This window comes from Solea senegalensis, linkage group LG1, assembly GCF_019176455.1.
Source record: "Solea senegalensis isolate Sse05_10M linkage group LG1, IFAPA_SoseM_1, whole genome shotgun sequence".
Classification (NCBI taxonomy): Eukaryota; Metazoa; Chordata; class Actinopteri; order Pleuronectiformes; family Soleidae; genus Solea; species Solea senegalensis.
Genome location: NC_058021.1, coordinates 9,353,655 through 9,370,728, shown reverse-complemented (window position 1 = coordinate 9,370,728; position 17,074 = coordinate 9,353,655). Strand labels below are relative to the sequence as shown.

The 17,074-nt window shown below is 40.2% G+C and overlaps 2 protein-coding genes across 2 annotated transcripts in view; one reads left to right on the top strand and one right to left on the bottom strand.

Moving 5' to 3' along the window:
• Positions 1-1,434, bottom strand: part of mast3a (microtubule associated serine/threonine kinase 3a) — a 28,749-nt gene extending 27,315 nt beyond the window's left edge. The window contains exon 1 of the mRNA XM_044030841.1: positions 702-1,434. Within this exon, the coding sequence (XP_043886776.1) occupies positions 702-740 (39 nt within the window). The 5' untranslated portion in view covers positions 741-1,434. The remainder of the gene's footprint in view (positions 1-701) is intronic.
• A 4,783-nt stretch (positions 1,435-6,217) lies between these two features.
• Positions 6,218-8,670, top strand: LOC122772665 (growth/differentiation factor 8). The gene is made up of 2 exons (XM_044030875.1): positions 6,218-6,656; positions 7,201-8,670. The coding sequence occupies exons 1-2, from the start codon at positions 6,314-6,316 to the stop codon at positions 7,989-7,991; spliced, it is 1,134 nt and encodes a 377-aa protein (XP_043886810.1). The 5' UTR covers positions 6,218-6,313; the 3' UTR covers positions 7,992-8,670.
• Positions 8,671-17,074: the final 8,404 nt, after the last annotated feature.

Sequence of the window (17,074 nt, the reverse complement as noted above, 5' to 3'; positions counted from 1 at the left end):
AACACTTTAACAATTTCACATCATAAGGATTTACAGGACGGCATGACAACAAACCTGAGTGGTTTCACCATCATGTACATTATTAGTAAAGCTCTGCTCTTATGCATTGCAAATGAATGTTGTTGAAAAGGAAAGCAATTAGTGTAAATGAATGGACGGACAGACTCACCAACACAACACATCACCTCCTCCATAAGATAATGAGGTATTTCACTACTTCATTTATGCGTGAAATAACAGCGGGACTTGATTATTCCCATACATGGATCTATCTGTGAGATAAAGACGGTGCCTTGGAAAAGATTAAAGGGATGTCAAGGAACCCTGTCTTTTTGTGCTCTTATCACCAAGGCAACCAGATCCACCAAAGCACCAATGAGGAGCCCCCAAAATGAACACACTACAGCGAAGTGAAGTGAAGCTCTGCTGCCACTGAAAATAGAATTTATACTTCATCATCCAGTTCATACAGTCCTGGTGTTTGTTGTCAGGAGTGGTCACCATGTAACAGTCCAGCCGACACCGTTGTCATGAGGAGAGGAAAGGGTTAATGCTATGTATTTTCATGAAAATATCAAGACGGGATCAGCTCCTACATTTTTCACTCCAATCCGAAGCAACAAAATCGCACAGACTCATCATCCACCACATCAACATCATCCCATTCGCCCAGAAATGAACGAGCACAAGTGTTACTTTACCTGTAGACCGCGGCGTCTCAGGATATTCGGCTCGTCCATCGCTGAAGACAATTTAAAAACAGATCCCGGATCAGTCAGTCAGTCAGTCAGTCAGTCAGCCCATGCTGCGCGCCGCGATCTTCTCTCACCGGGGAGCAACGCTTCATCGCCACCTCCTCCTCTTCCTCTTCTCCCTCCACCACCCCACCCTGTGTGTGTGTGTGTGTGTGCACCCAAACTGCTCGACCTGCCCACAGAAGGTGGTCAGGCACTCCAGCCTAGCTGATCACCTGATGGGGAGGACAAGGAGCAGGAGGAGCAGGAACAGGAGCAGGAGGAGCACGGGGCGGAGGAGGGTCGGTCTCGGTACATTAGATCTTGAGGCAAGCTGTTGACAAAAGACAAAATCCTGGTTTCACTGTTGATGTGTGTGTGCGTGTACGCGCGCATATTTGTGTGTGTGTGTGCACCCGGTATTCCTTATGTAGTGGGGATCTAAATTTGTTTACACACAGTCCCTATAATGTGACTGCGTAATATAAATATTATGGGGACAAAAATCAAGACCCCATAACGTAAATATCTACATTTTAAGGAGAAGGCGTGTTTTAAGGTCAGGCAGAGGTCAGGGTTAAGTTAAGGTTAAGGTCAAGGTCAGGGTTTAGGATTAGGCCAGCAGCAATTATGTTAAAGGTTAGAGTGAGTCTCCAGAAAATGAATGTAATGTCCTCTGAAGTCATGAAAACCAGTGTGAGTGTGTACTGGCACAAGCTCAGGACCAGTAGTCCTCCTGGAGACCAAAACCTGGTCCTAATAAGGCAGAACCTAACTATTTAGGTTAAGGTTAGGGTTAGGCATGAACTGGTTATGGTTCAGTTTGGGATATTGTACGATACAGTGTCCCAATAAGAATGGCTGTCCACATATGGACGAATTGTCAAACAAACCTATCGTTGTGAGGACATTTTGATCTTGTGAGGACATTTTGGCTGGTCCACACAACTTTAACAGGGGCTAAGACCTGGTTTTAGGGTTAGGGTAAGGGTTAGGCACGTAGTTGTGATGGCTAAGGTGAGGGTAAGGAGCTCGGAAATGTGTTCTGTGATATGAGTGTCCACACAAAGAATGCAAAACCAGCTTGTGTGTGTGTGTGCCCTCATCATTCATGCCCTATAAAGATAAATAATTAGAGATCAATCCTCAGTGATCATCATGATTGTGTCGCAATCACCTATAACTCGAAAAACAACGAATAAATAAGATAATAACACATGTATTCACTGAGTGAGTGAGTGAGTGTTCAGATGAATTCAAATACCAGCGTCTGTCTGGAGGAGTGAAGCCTCCAGAACAATTGTTCTCTGAAGCCGAGCTGAATAGCCGTGATTGATCTGTGCCTGGTGCCTGGCAGTATCGTGATAACAATGGGGCGTCTCTTGTCCTGTGCTGTCTCATGTCGCTTTATGTAAGCCAGGCGGACATGAATCCTCTCTTGTTCTCCTTTGAAGTTCACAAACAGTTTGACGTTAAATGTCAGACGTGTGTCTGACCACAACTGTTTCAGTACTACTGTTCCAGTTGACTGCTCTGTATTTGTTACCAAACAATAGTTTCAGATCTGAATATGAGACGTAGGATTTGTGACCAAATCTCGAGTAGAAAACAATAATGATAAAGCATTATTTATTATAATAATAATAATATTAATAATAATAATAATAATAATAATGATAATGAATAGTGACATTTTCTTTTCCTCTCTCTTTAGTGTCCTGTGTGCAGCCATATTGAACCGTATATTTATGCTGCCCATGAATATTTACATGGCAGTATTACAATAATAACAATATTACTTGACCTTGTTTTTCATCAAATTCATTTGACATCCGTGTGATCCAGCATAGGTCATCTTCTACTGCCACAGCTTCATTAATGGAACAAACCAGACATGGAAGTCATCTTTCTCTTTCTACAACATTTGGAGATTAAATAACACATAGAATAGAATAGAACAAAATGAAACCTTGAGGTTCACAATACTTGTTAAACTAATTGTAAACTAATTGTCATCTTGACTCCAACATAAAGTCCTTATATTGAAGTCTTCCAGGCTCACAGACTCCATTTCTGTACTGGAGCACTAGGGCCACTAGAGGGCGCAATCCAACTATGTGTTCTACATATTCTATGTGTTTTTGCAAGTCCAAAATCCTAGTACGGTCAAACAGGAGAGGAATGAAAAATTGTTTGACATAACCAATGAACAGAGAACAAATAATTGGATGGTGGGGAAAGAAAAGAATACTTATATCTGCTTTTACCACGGACACTTTAATCAACAGCGCCTCTGTTAAAGTTTTTTTTTTTTAAAACGTCACCTTACTTAAACATCTTCATCATCTTAAATATCTTCTAGTGCACAGTCTGACATAAGAGACAGAAGCTGCTGGGAAATACACCACAGAAGAACTGAGGCAACTTCTCCTCAAGTTCCCCAAATTAATCACTTTAAAGCTGTGGTAGGCAACACTTATTTGGCATTATAAAGCAGTAATTCCACAAGGACCATTCAGTGTAATGCATCATAATAAGTGATCTGAGAGTAAACTACATTTCTTTTGCCTTAGGGAAGTCTGACACACGTTCCTTCAGTGGTCAGGTCACCATTCACCATTCCGTTACCTGAATCACACTGAATCTTTATCTGCGCTCATCTGCTGGGGGTTGACACTCAACCATGATGTGATACTGCCAACTACAGTGCCAAGCAACAAATAAACATCTAAAACATAATTCAAACTTTTGATAAATATGATTGATGTAATGTATGTTTAATGTTCAGACTTAGCTCAAATCCTCTTGTAGCAGCTTGTCTAACCCTCGGACAGAACATCACTGCAGTGCAACTGCAACTGCAACTGACACGCTGATGCAATGTGCTGTCATCCTCTTCTTGGTCTATTTTTAAAGCAACAGTATGCTTTTTTATTTACTTATAATGACAGTTTCAGAATCCCTCTGATGGGTCACTGACCCATCGTGATAAAGACAATGGAGCCACCTTCGGACAGAAACGATGTAACATTAAAGGAGTACTTTCACAGATCTGCATTTAGATTTGTATTACTAGAAAAGGGGTAGTATTTTTGAAAGATTGTGCTTCTAAACCTCAGTTTCCTCTGAGTAGAGAAACATCTTCATCACCAGTGACACTTGGTCCTGTTAGTGTAACACTAATGACATCATCATCCAGTTCATACAGTCCTGGTGTTTGTTGTCAGGAGTGGTCACCATGTAACAGTCCAGCGGACACCGTTGTCATGAGGAGAGGAAAGGGTTAATGCTATGTATTTTCATGAAAATATCAAGACAGGATCAGCTCCTACATTTTTTACTCCAATCCGAAGCAACAAAATCGTACAGACTCATCATCCACCACATCAACATCATCCCATTCTCCCAGAAATGAACGAGCACAAGTGTTACTTTACCTGTACATCATTAGTGTAAAATTTGTGTAAAATGACAAAAATGACATGTAATGTAACTGTAATTGTTTACATTGTGGGAATGAGGTCCCGTCCCCCTACGAGTGGGTCTAAAAAGTGCGGAATTAGCATTGCAGGGCCATCACTTCCTGCGTGCAGCACAGGAATGTTGTACAGAGAGATTTGTGTGGTTTAATGATCAGCCTTATGTAAACTTATGTGACAGTGGGTTGAATCTAACAAAAGTTACAGCACAGCAGTGGCACTGTACCTGTAAGGAAACAGGTACTCTTTTACATTACATTACATTACATAATGTAATGTAATGTAAAGGTACTCTTCTTCAAAGCTGGCTTGTTGTGGCAGCTTTCCCCTATTTGTTTCTTTCGAGTGATGAAAGAGTGACGAGCCGGTGGAATGAAAATGAGAGTCTTACATGACAGTCGAAACAACAATGCCAGTTTGCATGAGTCACTCTGAACCTTTCACACACTTCCAACGTGCAAGGTAGGCTCACCCGGCAGGGCACATGATTGTTTCATCACCTCGGTGACTCACCGCGGACAATTTCACACACACAGTGTCGCACTGTCACTGAGAAGTTACGTATCAGTTTCTCAGATTGTTCGACTTTTAATGGGCATCAAACGGTTAAAAGTTGATTATTTGAAAATAAGAAAAGAAACATTTTAATTACATTCTGTCTCAGTTAAAGTTAAAGTTTTTGTCTCCTCTGTCGAGCGTTGTCTAAAAAGTAAACCATTCGTCATGAAAATAATAACAATAATACGTTTTTGTGTTGGTTTTGTTGACAGTTTCATGACCTCTTATTTCTCCTTTGTTTTGAATGGATGACATTTAATGACCAGCCTGCACTTATTCTTAGGTTTGTGTGTCATTTTTTATCTTGCTTCATCATTTCATATCACATTGCAGTTGCATATCGAGTGATAATGTAAAGTGTTTGTTTTCACCTTCAATAACCCCCCCATCAGTATAATGTTACAAAGATATATTGTCTCTCAGAATGTCACAATACTCTATTGTCTCATTATTTTCCACTCCAGAAAAAAAGTTTTATTAGTCAGCAGCTGCTGTGAATGAGACTTTAATTCAATGTAAAAAAAAAGGAAAAAAGAATAGGGTCAGTGCCACAGACGACCACAGTGTGAGGAAAACTGCTTTGTAATCGCAGTGCACTGATAGTCGTTCAGATTTTCACATAATAGGCTGATAACTCAATTGTGCAGAGGCAGTTGTCACCTGAGGTTTTTGTTCTTTGGTCTCTTTGGTTGTTCTGACGCAGCCGCACTTCCATAAAGATGACAGTGCGAGTTGCACTTTTGCATGCATTTTCAGTGTATTTTAATCTTTTTTTTTAAAGCGCGCTGCGTTTGATCTCTAACAAGCTCCTCACATCAGTTGTGTGATGATGCGATTACGATGATAATAGTGACAGATACATCTATCAGGCTGTCAGCAGAGCTCAATCTTCTCTGGACTGGCTTTGGAAGAAGCTGGGACATTTTATCAGTTGTTCTTTCCCGTGTGTGTTAAATGTAGGTCTGAAAGATGGGGGACTCCCAGATTTTGTCAACTTTCTGACACATGAACACACTCTGAGCGGACTGAACAGTGTTACAATAGGACAGAAACACAGCTGTAGGATGAACAAACGCATCATCATAACCGAATAGCCCTGAAGAAAAGCTAATGTACATGTAATTACCCATTGTCCCTTTCCCGGGAACTGGTCCATGTGAAACATATGGTAATTAATTTGATGAATAAATGAAGTGACACGCGTGCTGTGGTGAAATCACACCCTTTTTCATTTGTCATTTCTGTTCCCACAGTGCACTGATAAAAGTAGCCCATAATTCTACATTCAGGTCACATATTTCAAATTCTATAGTCCTTATTTATTGACACTTAACACACTGCAGCTAAAAATTGCCACATGACATACAGCATGGCCCTGGCTGAGCCCATCACAGGCTTACCTGACTCACCTGACTGAAGAGGGGTGTGGCAACACAAAGGCTCTATAAATAAAAGCAAGTAGGGAATTTCATTCATAACTTGGACCAACCCAATTCACTGCGCTGCAGCGCTCTCGAACGTAATCCACCTGACAGGCTAATCATGTTCTCCATCCATCCGCTCATCTCCTGCGTGCTGTTGCTCGTCGTCTGCCTCTCCAGCTCAGGGGAGAGTTGGCCCCATGTGGCCCACAGAAGCACACCTCCTGATGGGGACAGGGCGGACACCCAGAAGGCCCAGCTTTTGGAGGCAGTGAAGATGGGGATCCTCAGCTCATTGGGTATGGACAGGGAGCCCAAGATCAAACAAAAGGCCACTGACCAGGAGCTGAGGAAGATGTATCAGCTCTACAGGGAAAAACTACGAGAGAAGAGAAGAAATTCCAGCCTGCTGATGAGTGAAACCAGGCAATCCACAGTTTCTACACTTCTCTTTCCAGCCACAGGTGAGGTATTTGTTTAAGAAAGGGGAAGCTGAAAACATTGCGCCTATAATTTAACCACTGCCACACTTGAATGTCTGATGTGGAGTTTGATAAGTCTCAGTGGGTGTAGGAGGGAACATGACGAGTTATTCTTGCACAAGCACAGGCAGAGGCTATTGTACCGGTGTATACATAACTTGTGTAACTATATACAGGAGTTGCTCCAGGTAAAGATCTCAGACCTCATGGAATTTACCTCCAGAGGTTTTACATATGCGCTTGTTAGAAAATAGACACAGTCAAAGCAAAACACATTCCTACAATCTTTCAGAAGCCGTCAGCGTGACAGGCACACCTGTCACACCGTGTTACTCTTTGAACACATTTTGTTATTAATGTCTAAGATAGGAAGTCAACAAATGACATGGAGGTATGTTTCCACTGGTTCTCCGCTCTTATAGCTGTTCCACACCAGGTCATTTCCTAAATAGTGAAATCATTACAGAACATAATTAGTTTGTGTTTGTGTGTGTGTGTGTGTTTTTTTTTAACGTGTGTGTTTTAGTGGAGGCGGCAAAAGTGCCTTGGAGGGGGGAACGCCCACAACCTGCTCAACAGTGGTACAGAGCTGTTTTCCATAAAAACTCACACATCCACGCTCAACTGAGACTAGTTTCAGCGGAACTGAAAATCACCAGGCTGAACCTCAATCAACCCACAACAGTTCAGCCTGAGGTAAATCGAGACATTAGAGTTAAAGCCACTGGCATGAGGTCGACGCACTTGGCTGTTTGGACACATGCAGACTCTGTGGTGCATGTAAATGTCTCTGGAGATTCTGGAGACGTGGCGTTGGACCTCAGCCCTGAGGTGGAGGAGTGGATGAGAGGCGATGATGGTCAGCGGCTGGTTGTGGATGTGGGTGTGGCTGTAGTTGACAGCGACGCCCTCAAAGCAGACCCGATCATTTCTCTGGCCTTAGGCCTCATGCAGCCCAAAGCAGCACAGAGGATGCGACGCTCCAACAAAGAGGATGACTGTGATGAGCAAGGGCGGTGCTGCAGGAAGTCAGTCACAGTGTCCTTCAAAGAAATCGGCTGGACAGACTGGGTCGTGGCCCCAACCGAGTACACGATGCACTTCTGCGACGGCACATGTCCCCACAACTACAAACCAGCCAGCATGCACACGCAGGTGAAGTCACGGCTTCACCAGATCAACCAAGGAGGGACACCTCGGCCCTGCTGTGTGCCGGCAGCCTACGAGCCCATGGTTCTCATGCACTACGACAGCAGGGGAAAGTTAAAACTGACACCCTTTGATGACTTTATTGTCAGTAAATGTCACTGCGCTTGAGGGAAGGAAGGTTATCCATGCTACTTCCTGTAGGCCTTAATCTTTGGGGTGGTTGTTGTTTTTCCATTGGGGGAAGAAAATGTTACGTGGTGAAAAGAAAGGTGACAGTGTTTTTGAACAGAAGCATTTTTTTATTATTACTATTTACAAAGCAAGTTTCTTTTTTCTTTTTGTAGATGAAACCGTTACTGCTGAGTCACTGTTTTGTTTGGCCTTATTTATTTTAAGTTATATTTATAGTTCTGTTTGTGTCATTTTGGTTTTTATAGTTACCATATATTATATACGTTACTATTTCATTTTAATGTCGTTTTTTTAAGTATTATATTGTCTTATGAGAAGAGCTGGCCCTACGCATACACTTGTTACTGTATGTCTCACAAGAGAGCATTATCATACTTGAAAACAAACGCCTTCATACAGTGATTGATTGATCAGTTATTGACAATAGTCGATTGTTTTTGGTGGTGGGAAGGAGGATCAAATCAAATTCTGCTTAGGGTCCAATAAATGCTCGGTCCAGCTCTGTTTACAAGGCACGTGGTTCAGATTTAGATTTGTCGTCTTCAACATTTCACTCAACAAAATGTCTAAATAGATGCTCCGAATTGATGCTGACGGAAGTGTTGCACTTGAATGTATCCACATGTACATTTCATAATAAATACACTCACATGACCTTTTCTCACGCCTTTTCTCACGCCAGAAACACATTTATCCACCGTAGATTACAAGAAGGTCAGGGTGTGTTTGAGAAATCAGCATGTAGAGATGATAAAAATTAATTTTCAAAGCAGGTCATCAGAGCTTGTGTCTGTTTAGTGACAGGAGCTCAAGGATGGGACTGAAAGAGCTGAGAAAGAGGGAGTTTTGCATCTTAAAAGTCTTAAAACTGAATAAATTGGCAGATGAATTAAAGGGCAATTAACCCTGCATGAGCACCCATGGTAAATTGCCGTGGGAACAATACACAACTCCTTATATGGACATCCTGGGGGGGTGTTTATAGGTCGAATATTCAGGCTTTAAAAAAGTCTATGTCTTTTTTTGTCATGTGTTAAGTCAAAGTAATGATTTATTTTATGTCACATTTTTAGTAGTGATATAAAGTAGCAATAATAGACCGTTTTTCTTTTCTTTTTGTTCATAAAAACGAGCAAAGTGAACTTTGAACCGTGACGTGTTTCCACACTCCACAAGTTCAATCCGATTTTTAACATTATTTCCTGAATTGGAAAGTCCTTTTTGCACAGGTGCGTTTATATAGTTGGTGAAAATTACTTTTTTTCTCATCAGATTGCCTAGGTGTGCTGAAAAAAAGGATATAAGACACTCTGTATATACTGTAAGGTTAGTAATGGAAGTAGTAATGGAAAGTTCCAAGGGTTAATCACAGCTGCAAACACACCTGCTGTTATTGAACAATATTTATCAAACTCTTCTGTATGCAATCTAAGAACTCTCTGGCCTGCTGTATTTGGTTTCTTCCAGGTTTTAATCTTCACGTTTAGAACTGTTCATCAAATTCCTACTAACAGGAACAGAAAATGGTCGGTGTGTGGTGTATTTTCTTCTGCTCCATAAGACAAAGTTTTTGTTCTGCAACATGATCATGAAAACTTTCACATCCTCTCTGCACAGTCCGTTGTCTCTGATAAGCCACAAAAAAAATATATTTTGGACAGAAATTGTGACTAAGTATAATTAATACAATTAAATAATTATTTTACATTTTTAACAGATTCATGTGTTTATATTTGTGGCTGGTAATAATAACAATAACAATAACAATAACAATAACAATAATATAATATTATAATAATAATAATAATAATAACAATAATAATGATAACAATAATAATAATAATAATAATAATGATAGTAATATGGCAATAATAATAATAATAATAATAATAATAATAATAATACTTATAAAAAGTGTATCCAAAACATCAGATATGCAAATTATAGTAACCTATATCAATTAAGTTCAGGGTTTTATTCAAATTTTCCAATGGCAAAATGTCACTGATCACATATATTAATAATATATATATAATAATATTATAATTAATTAATTAATTAATTAATTAATTAATTAATTAATTAATTATTATTTTCTACAACAAATGATACTTTAAACCCTCCCATGTATATACAGTAAATTCACACATATCTATGTACTGACTAAGCATGCGCATCGTTATGTAACATGCAACATACAAGATTAACAAGTGATGAGTTTACATAATTAAGGGAAATAAAGGAGGTTAAAAGAGATGTGCTGCCATCAGAAGGGAGAGCAGAACATAATACATGTCTAAAATGTCTACATTTACTTTAAAGATCAACATCAAATTCAGACGTACAAAGAGAAAGCATTCAGATCGAATCTGCAAACAGATTACCCTGGGTCTTTGTCAAAATGTGTTCAACATGGTCCTAATCTGATCTGTGCACAACTTGTACACATCATTTTATCCCTAATATAAGTGATAATCCACAATAACAATACATGTACACGTAAAATATGATGTGTACGTTTGTACCTTAAAAAGCAACAGCAACATGTTTTGTAACTTGTAACAATGTAGATTTGTAGCACAGACTTGTTTGATGGTTTACAACGACTGAAGTATTCCAACATACAGAAACCATCCATTCATCCATCTGCTACTGATTTATCCTCCACATCAGGGTCGCGGGGGTCGCTGGTGCCAATCACACCCTGGACAGGTCACTGGTCCATCACAGGGTGACATATAGAGACAAATAACCATTCACACACTAACTGTCAATTTAGAGTGTCCAATTTCCTTAATCCCCATATTGCATGTCATTGGACTGTGGGAGGAAACTGGAGAACCCGGAGAAAACCCAAGCACACACTCATGCAAACTCACATACAGACTCTTACACGTACATATTTTTATGATCATGAATCTGGAATAATGTACACATCCTCTTCTTTGGAGTTTTGGAGGATGACGAGGTTGCACTGCGGGTCATTGCTGTATATGGCGTCATTTGGTATGTCACACTGCAAGTACAAATCCTCTTCAGGGTCTCTGGGCAACCTGCGGGAGATCAGTGAGTTCAGTGGATGGTGTTCAAATCACAAAAGTGCTTCTCTGTTGAAAATGACACTGGACATGTAAGTGTGTGGACTCACACTGCCCAGTTTCCATTCCTCCTCAGAGGAAAAACTTCAGCACTGATTTATGAGCTGAATGGACTTTAAAGCTTATTAAACAACGGAAATCCCCAGCTGATGTCAGCCAAGTCGTGGGAATAAACACAGTATATTACAACACGCTTGAGCAAAGCGGGGTTAATCTTTACTTCATGCACATTGTTTCCTCATTTGTTCTCATTTTGGACAGATGTACTGTCACAAAAGGACATTTCAGACTGAACGTTTCCTCTCTGCTAAATACACACTTTCCTGCCACTTCATTAGGTACACATGTTCAACGGCTTTCATTCACAAAAATAGAAATATAATGCATTTAAGTGCGTAGTCATGGTCAAGATGAAGTTCTGACTAAGCATAGCATAAGAATGGGGAAGCAAGATGATTCAAATGACTTTGAAATTGTTTAATGGTTTTTAAGAAACTGGTGATTTACTGTCATTTTCACTCACCACCATAGTTGGTCCGAAAAAGAGAAAATATCCACTGAGCTGCAGATTCTCTGGGTGAAAATGGCAGCAATCACTTAAATAAATAACCACCTTTAATTACAATCAATTTGCAGATGACCATCTCTCAACACGACTGAATGCTACGACTGATAGTTTATCAGATGTACAGTGTACCTAATAAAGTGGCTGTCTCTAGGCCGCGAGTCCTGACACAGAATCTTACCTGCTGTGGGTTTGTGGCTCCCTGCTGTAGTCGGGCTTTTGAGAAGTCACGTTTTCATAGATGGGGATGTGCAATGCTGAGTGTTCTGAGGCCACACTGGTAGAATGATGAGAATCATCCTTTTTTTTCTGGCGTTTACTTCGTGCAGACTCCATCACATTCCTCACTTTATCCTGGTACTTGTACAAAATGACGCCAGCCACTAACATGAATATGAAAAAGAAGAGTGGGAGACCTATATTCAGAGCTAAAGAGCTTGCATGGTCCTCATTGTTACCATTCTCCTGGGTGCCATTGACATTCATGATCTGTAAAATAAAGTAGAAATCAAACTGTGTAACAATTTACATTAAAACATGTTTAGCAACTAATAACTCAAAAAGGGCCTGGACATTTTTACAATATCTAAAATTTTCGAACAATTGTCTGATATTACTATATTACAATAATATTTTCATTTCCATTGAAAAGCACTGATCTTACCAAACAAGGTTCCAACGTTGTGGTTGAAGGTCTGAGTTGTGAGTGAAGTCAGGAAGTTTCTCTTTAACTCCTCACTTTTGCAAAGTTCCCCTTTTTCTTTAAATAATGCAACTGAGAAATGAAAGTATAGATTTTCCTGAACAAGCTCTAAAAAAAAAAGACTATTTTTCTTCCCTATATTAAACTTTGTGACTCAAGAGATAAGTTTCCAACCGTGGGCACTGAAATAGGATAGGATTATATGAAATAGGATTATCAAGATCATGATAAAACAGCTGATTCCAAACAGAAGGAATTGTGTTTTGTGGGTTGTAAAATGTAAACTCTTTCAAATACATACATTATGTTACTTTCATAAATCCTCCTGCACGTACTAAAACCAGACCTTTACCTCCCCCTGCAGTCGGTTTCACTTCCCATATTCAAAAAACACCATAGTGAACTTTGTATGTATAAATGACTGTAAATTTGAATAAAAACATTTAAAGACTTTCTGTGACAGCGAGGCTGTCAGTCTAGAATCTGTTCAAATATAATAATAATAATAGCATCTCACTTCATTCTCTGTGTCTGCTTACACTGGAAGACTGAGGCCATTATATTGCTTGTAGGCAACTGGGGGCTTTTCATCTTTATTTTTTAATTGATTATCATTATGTATCATTGTTATTCTAACTTGTCCTGTCCAGCAACTTAGGCATTCAGTGTGATTAACTGGAGTTGCTGTCATACTCTACTTGTTGTTCATTTATATAACTGTTCTCTATATTTTCCTTTCTGATTGTGTGATGTGGGGTCTCCACATCGCAGTGGGACAGACCAAAGCCAGTACAGGTACGGGTTGATAACATAATACAATACAATGACAGTAACAACGCTGACATTAATACGAAACATTAACCGCTAATTACAACAACGATAATTATTATTAACAAGCACATAAAGAAAGGTTAACTGCAGCTACAACGGCTGTAGCAATTTGAATTTGATTACGGAGCAGAATGAGTGTTTGTGTGTGATCGTGTGAGTCAGTATGTGTGTGTTAAAGGGATTGTCATTAGATGTGGTTGGGAATCAGAGCGGGGGATATTATGACAGTGTAGGGTCGGCTCACAGGGTCACGAGTCTCACAGGGCAGGGGAGGCCAGCAATCCTAGATACAGCCATGCATCTGTCCCTTCAGAAGACCAGGAAGAGGGGTGCCCGCCCAGGATCAGCCACCAGGAAGGAGAAATAGAACCAGAGTTCCCAGGAGGAGTCCGGAGGCCCAGGAACCAACCAAGTCCCCAGCATGGTGCCTGCTGCTCCCCGGCGAGAGAGGAGCCCCCCCCTAGACCGTCCCGTTTCCAAGACAGTACCTCTCAATCTAGCGCCAATCTAGACTACACATAACCTAACTTTCCTGTATTCTTTATTTGACCAGAATAGAATTATTATATTGCTTTAGTGTGTTATATTACTTTATTGTTGGACTTGCCAGTGTAAACAATGTACTTAATGGGAAAGGGAACTTGGCTTGTAACCGGAGGGTTGCCGGATGAGATTAAATGCAGAGAAGTAATTTCCCCTGCAGGACTGATAAAGGACTCATTTTAAAATCAAGAGCGGAACATGAATGTGGGTTTCATGTAAAATGATGTATAATAATTGGTGTTTCAAGGGACTCTGGGAGCCCCAGGCAAAAGGGACCAGGATGTCAATGCAGCCTCTACATGACCACTTGTAGTATTTAAGGGGGTTCTCAAAACATTTTTGTTGCTATGGACAAATGTAATCTGCTGTTCTCAGGGGCCCCTCCTCAGCTTAAGGGCCCCGGGTAGTTTGCCTTTGTTGCTGGAAAGCTCCAATATTAAGGTTTCCTTGCTGATTGCAGGCATTGAGAACGGACTTCATATACATTTAGTACTGCGGTGTGCCAAAGTGGCTGAAAGTTGTGGTTTGTGGTGCAAAGATAAAACAAAACGACAGCGTCCTGGCAAGAGTTTGACTGAAAAAGTGAAGTGAAAGGTGTTGCTATTTGCTATGCGGGGAACGTTCCTGCAGGGTGTCTGCACAAGATTCTTTAATTCATTCATTCATTTATTTATTCAGCATCTGGTAAGTTATCCTCCACATGACGGGCCATGGGGACGCTGGTGCCAATCCCAGCTGACATAAGGGGAAAGGCGGGGTTCACCCTGGACAAGTCACCAGTCCATCACAGGGCCACATAGAGACAAACAACCATCTGTGTAAGATAAAGATTATTAACCCTTTAAAGTGCAATTTGTATTACTGCAATTACACAGTGGTTTCAAATCCCACATGTGACTATTACAGTCATTTCACTCGCGCTGCAGAAGGATGCCGGAGAATCAGCGTCTTTGTCACCAGAGAGGAGAGACTGAAAAAAAAAAAGGCCTGTACATAATTTTCCATTTTTTGGCCTGTTTTTGGACATTTAGACAAATCTCAATCAAAGGTTATTTGTACAAATGAATATGTGTTCTACTGTTGAAATTTCAAATTAATTTATAATGTATAACTAGTGTAGAAACTGACTGGCCTTTCAGTTCTACAGTGTGCAGCTGGTTTCCTGGCTGTGAAAAACACCACCGCCTGCTTTCAGGAAACAAGAGTGAACATGCAGATAAACTTCTTGTTCTTGAATGTGATGCATTTATCACATCATTCATTGGGAGGAAAAGGAGAGAATAACAAGCAACAAGCACCCCTTTTTTTTATCTCTCCACTGAAAGCTCATTTGTCCGTGCATTAATGAAGTGCAGTCCATTCACGCCGTGTGGGCATTCAGCTGGAAAGCAGGAGGAGAGACTGTGTTGTGACACCATTTATCATCGGTCAGCATGTGTGCACTCGCAACCCCAGAGGAAGCAGACTCTGATGCTACCTGAGAATTTAGACCAAGTCAGAGCAGGAAGGTGAATTCAGTCCACAGAGGAAAAGGCCAGTGAGCTAAAGTCTACCCCACACAAGACGGTAATTGGCCAGATTTCGGTCACAATCTGGTCCTTCGAATTGTGGGTGCCTTCTGCTTTTAGCCTAATTTGAACAGATTAGCACAGTATCCTGTAGTGTGAGGGATTAACAAACGTGACTTTCTGATTTCAAGTCATGAGCATTAAACTGAAACCGGGATTGGGGCGTGAACAGAACATCACAATAATCAAGTTGACCGGGCTGCCCACAATGTGGAGAGGATGAATGTGAAGACCATCACCACAAACCTAGAGAAAGAGGTCAGACTTGTGTATTTATAGCAACAGTATGGTTGTTTAATTTGTCCTGTGAGACATATCCCAACTGAACGGAGACATGACCGTTTACATTCTGCAGTCACGTTACATCACATCAGTTTCTGTGAGATCCCAAATCCCTGGAATCTCCTCTCTGAAGTCATTTGATTAAACACCAAGGGTGTGGTCCTGTGTCTTGGCTGGATCATCTAGTCTGTGCTTTCTAAGCATTGGAACATCAGTTACAAAGCTGGTTTGCCACGTTTTTAAAATCATGTCAGATTTTGAAAACTGGTTCTTCTCCAAAACATGGCAGCAGGTGCGAGCAATCAGCTGGAAACAGTTTTCAATTGATATACAAAGCAAACCAGGATATACCAGGATGTAAACACACACGTTGTAGCCTTATTTGTATGCTGTGTGTCTTGTGTCCTATCAGACCTGACTGACTTGCCGTTGAGGAGCATTTATCAGTTATCAAACTGCTGAACGACTTCACTTTTGAAACTTCAAGTCGGCCCTTCTTTGTGTTTTCCATCACACTCCAACCTGTTTAGACATCTCTCTTTACCCTGTTTTTTATAAGGAAAGATATAAACACTGCTATACAGGGAGTGCCTTGGAGCTGATAGGCATAACATTTGTTCATATTCAGCTTTACATACAGACCACCGGCAATGACATTGGATAACTTGCTTTTTGTTGTTTTGTGATCCAGTTTGGTCAATGTGGGACTTTTTCCTGTGTGTTGTTTCCACTGTGTGTAAGCTTTGTTCTGTATCATCAGTGTTTGTTCCTGTTTTTATATGTAACTTTTGTGTCTTTTTTCTATGTGACATGTCTGGATGCACATTGTCTCGTCATCATTTACGATCCATCATGTGACGTCACTGACTGTCATATTCCACAGCATCACTTCAACGTCTAAGAAAGGTCACATATGAAATAACAACAAACACAGTTATAACAACAACTTGAGGTCTATGTGAATATTCTGCTAAAAATGTAGCTGATTTTGCGGTTGTTCCGCAGTCCATATGTGCGGTGCGCCTCCACTTACACCTCCGTGGAGCGACGTGTCAACACGCACCGGAGACACAACGGTTTGGGCTTCAAAATAAAAGCACAAACGTATCTTCCTCAACTGGCACAGTAGAGTTCGAGAAGCAGGAGAAAAAAAAAGCCATGGGCAATAAATAAATATTAAAGTTAAATATCATTAATATGATTTTAAATATATACTATAATATTATAATATCTTATAATACTGATAAGATAAATATTAAATATTAAAACATATTCAGTGTTTAATTTATCTATATTATATAATAATGAATAATAACTACATTCAACTGCAGTGACTGCAGGTCAGATTAAATTAGTTTAAACTGCTCTGATAGGCTTTCATCACAGTGTGATTACCCTTTAAACAATTCAATAAAACAAATTAAAAACAAAGTACGATTTCATTATGACTTATTAAAGTAGGATGACTT

What these genes read in the sequence shown, in the direction of transcription:
- LOC122772665 (XM_044030875.1), top strand. Translation starts at nt 6,314, where the DNA reads ATGTTCTCCATCCATCCGCTCATCTCCTGCGTGCTGTTGCTCGTCGTC. An exon ending in ACTTCTCTTTCCAGCCACAG is followed by an intron (nt 6,657 to 7,200) that starts GTGAGGTATTTG and finishes TGTGTGTTTTAG; the next exon opens with TGGAGGCGGCAAAAGTGCCT.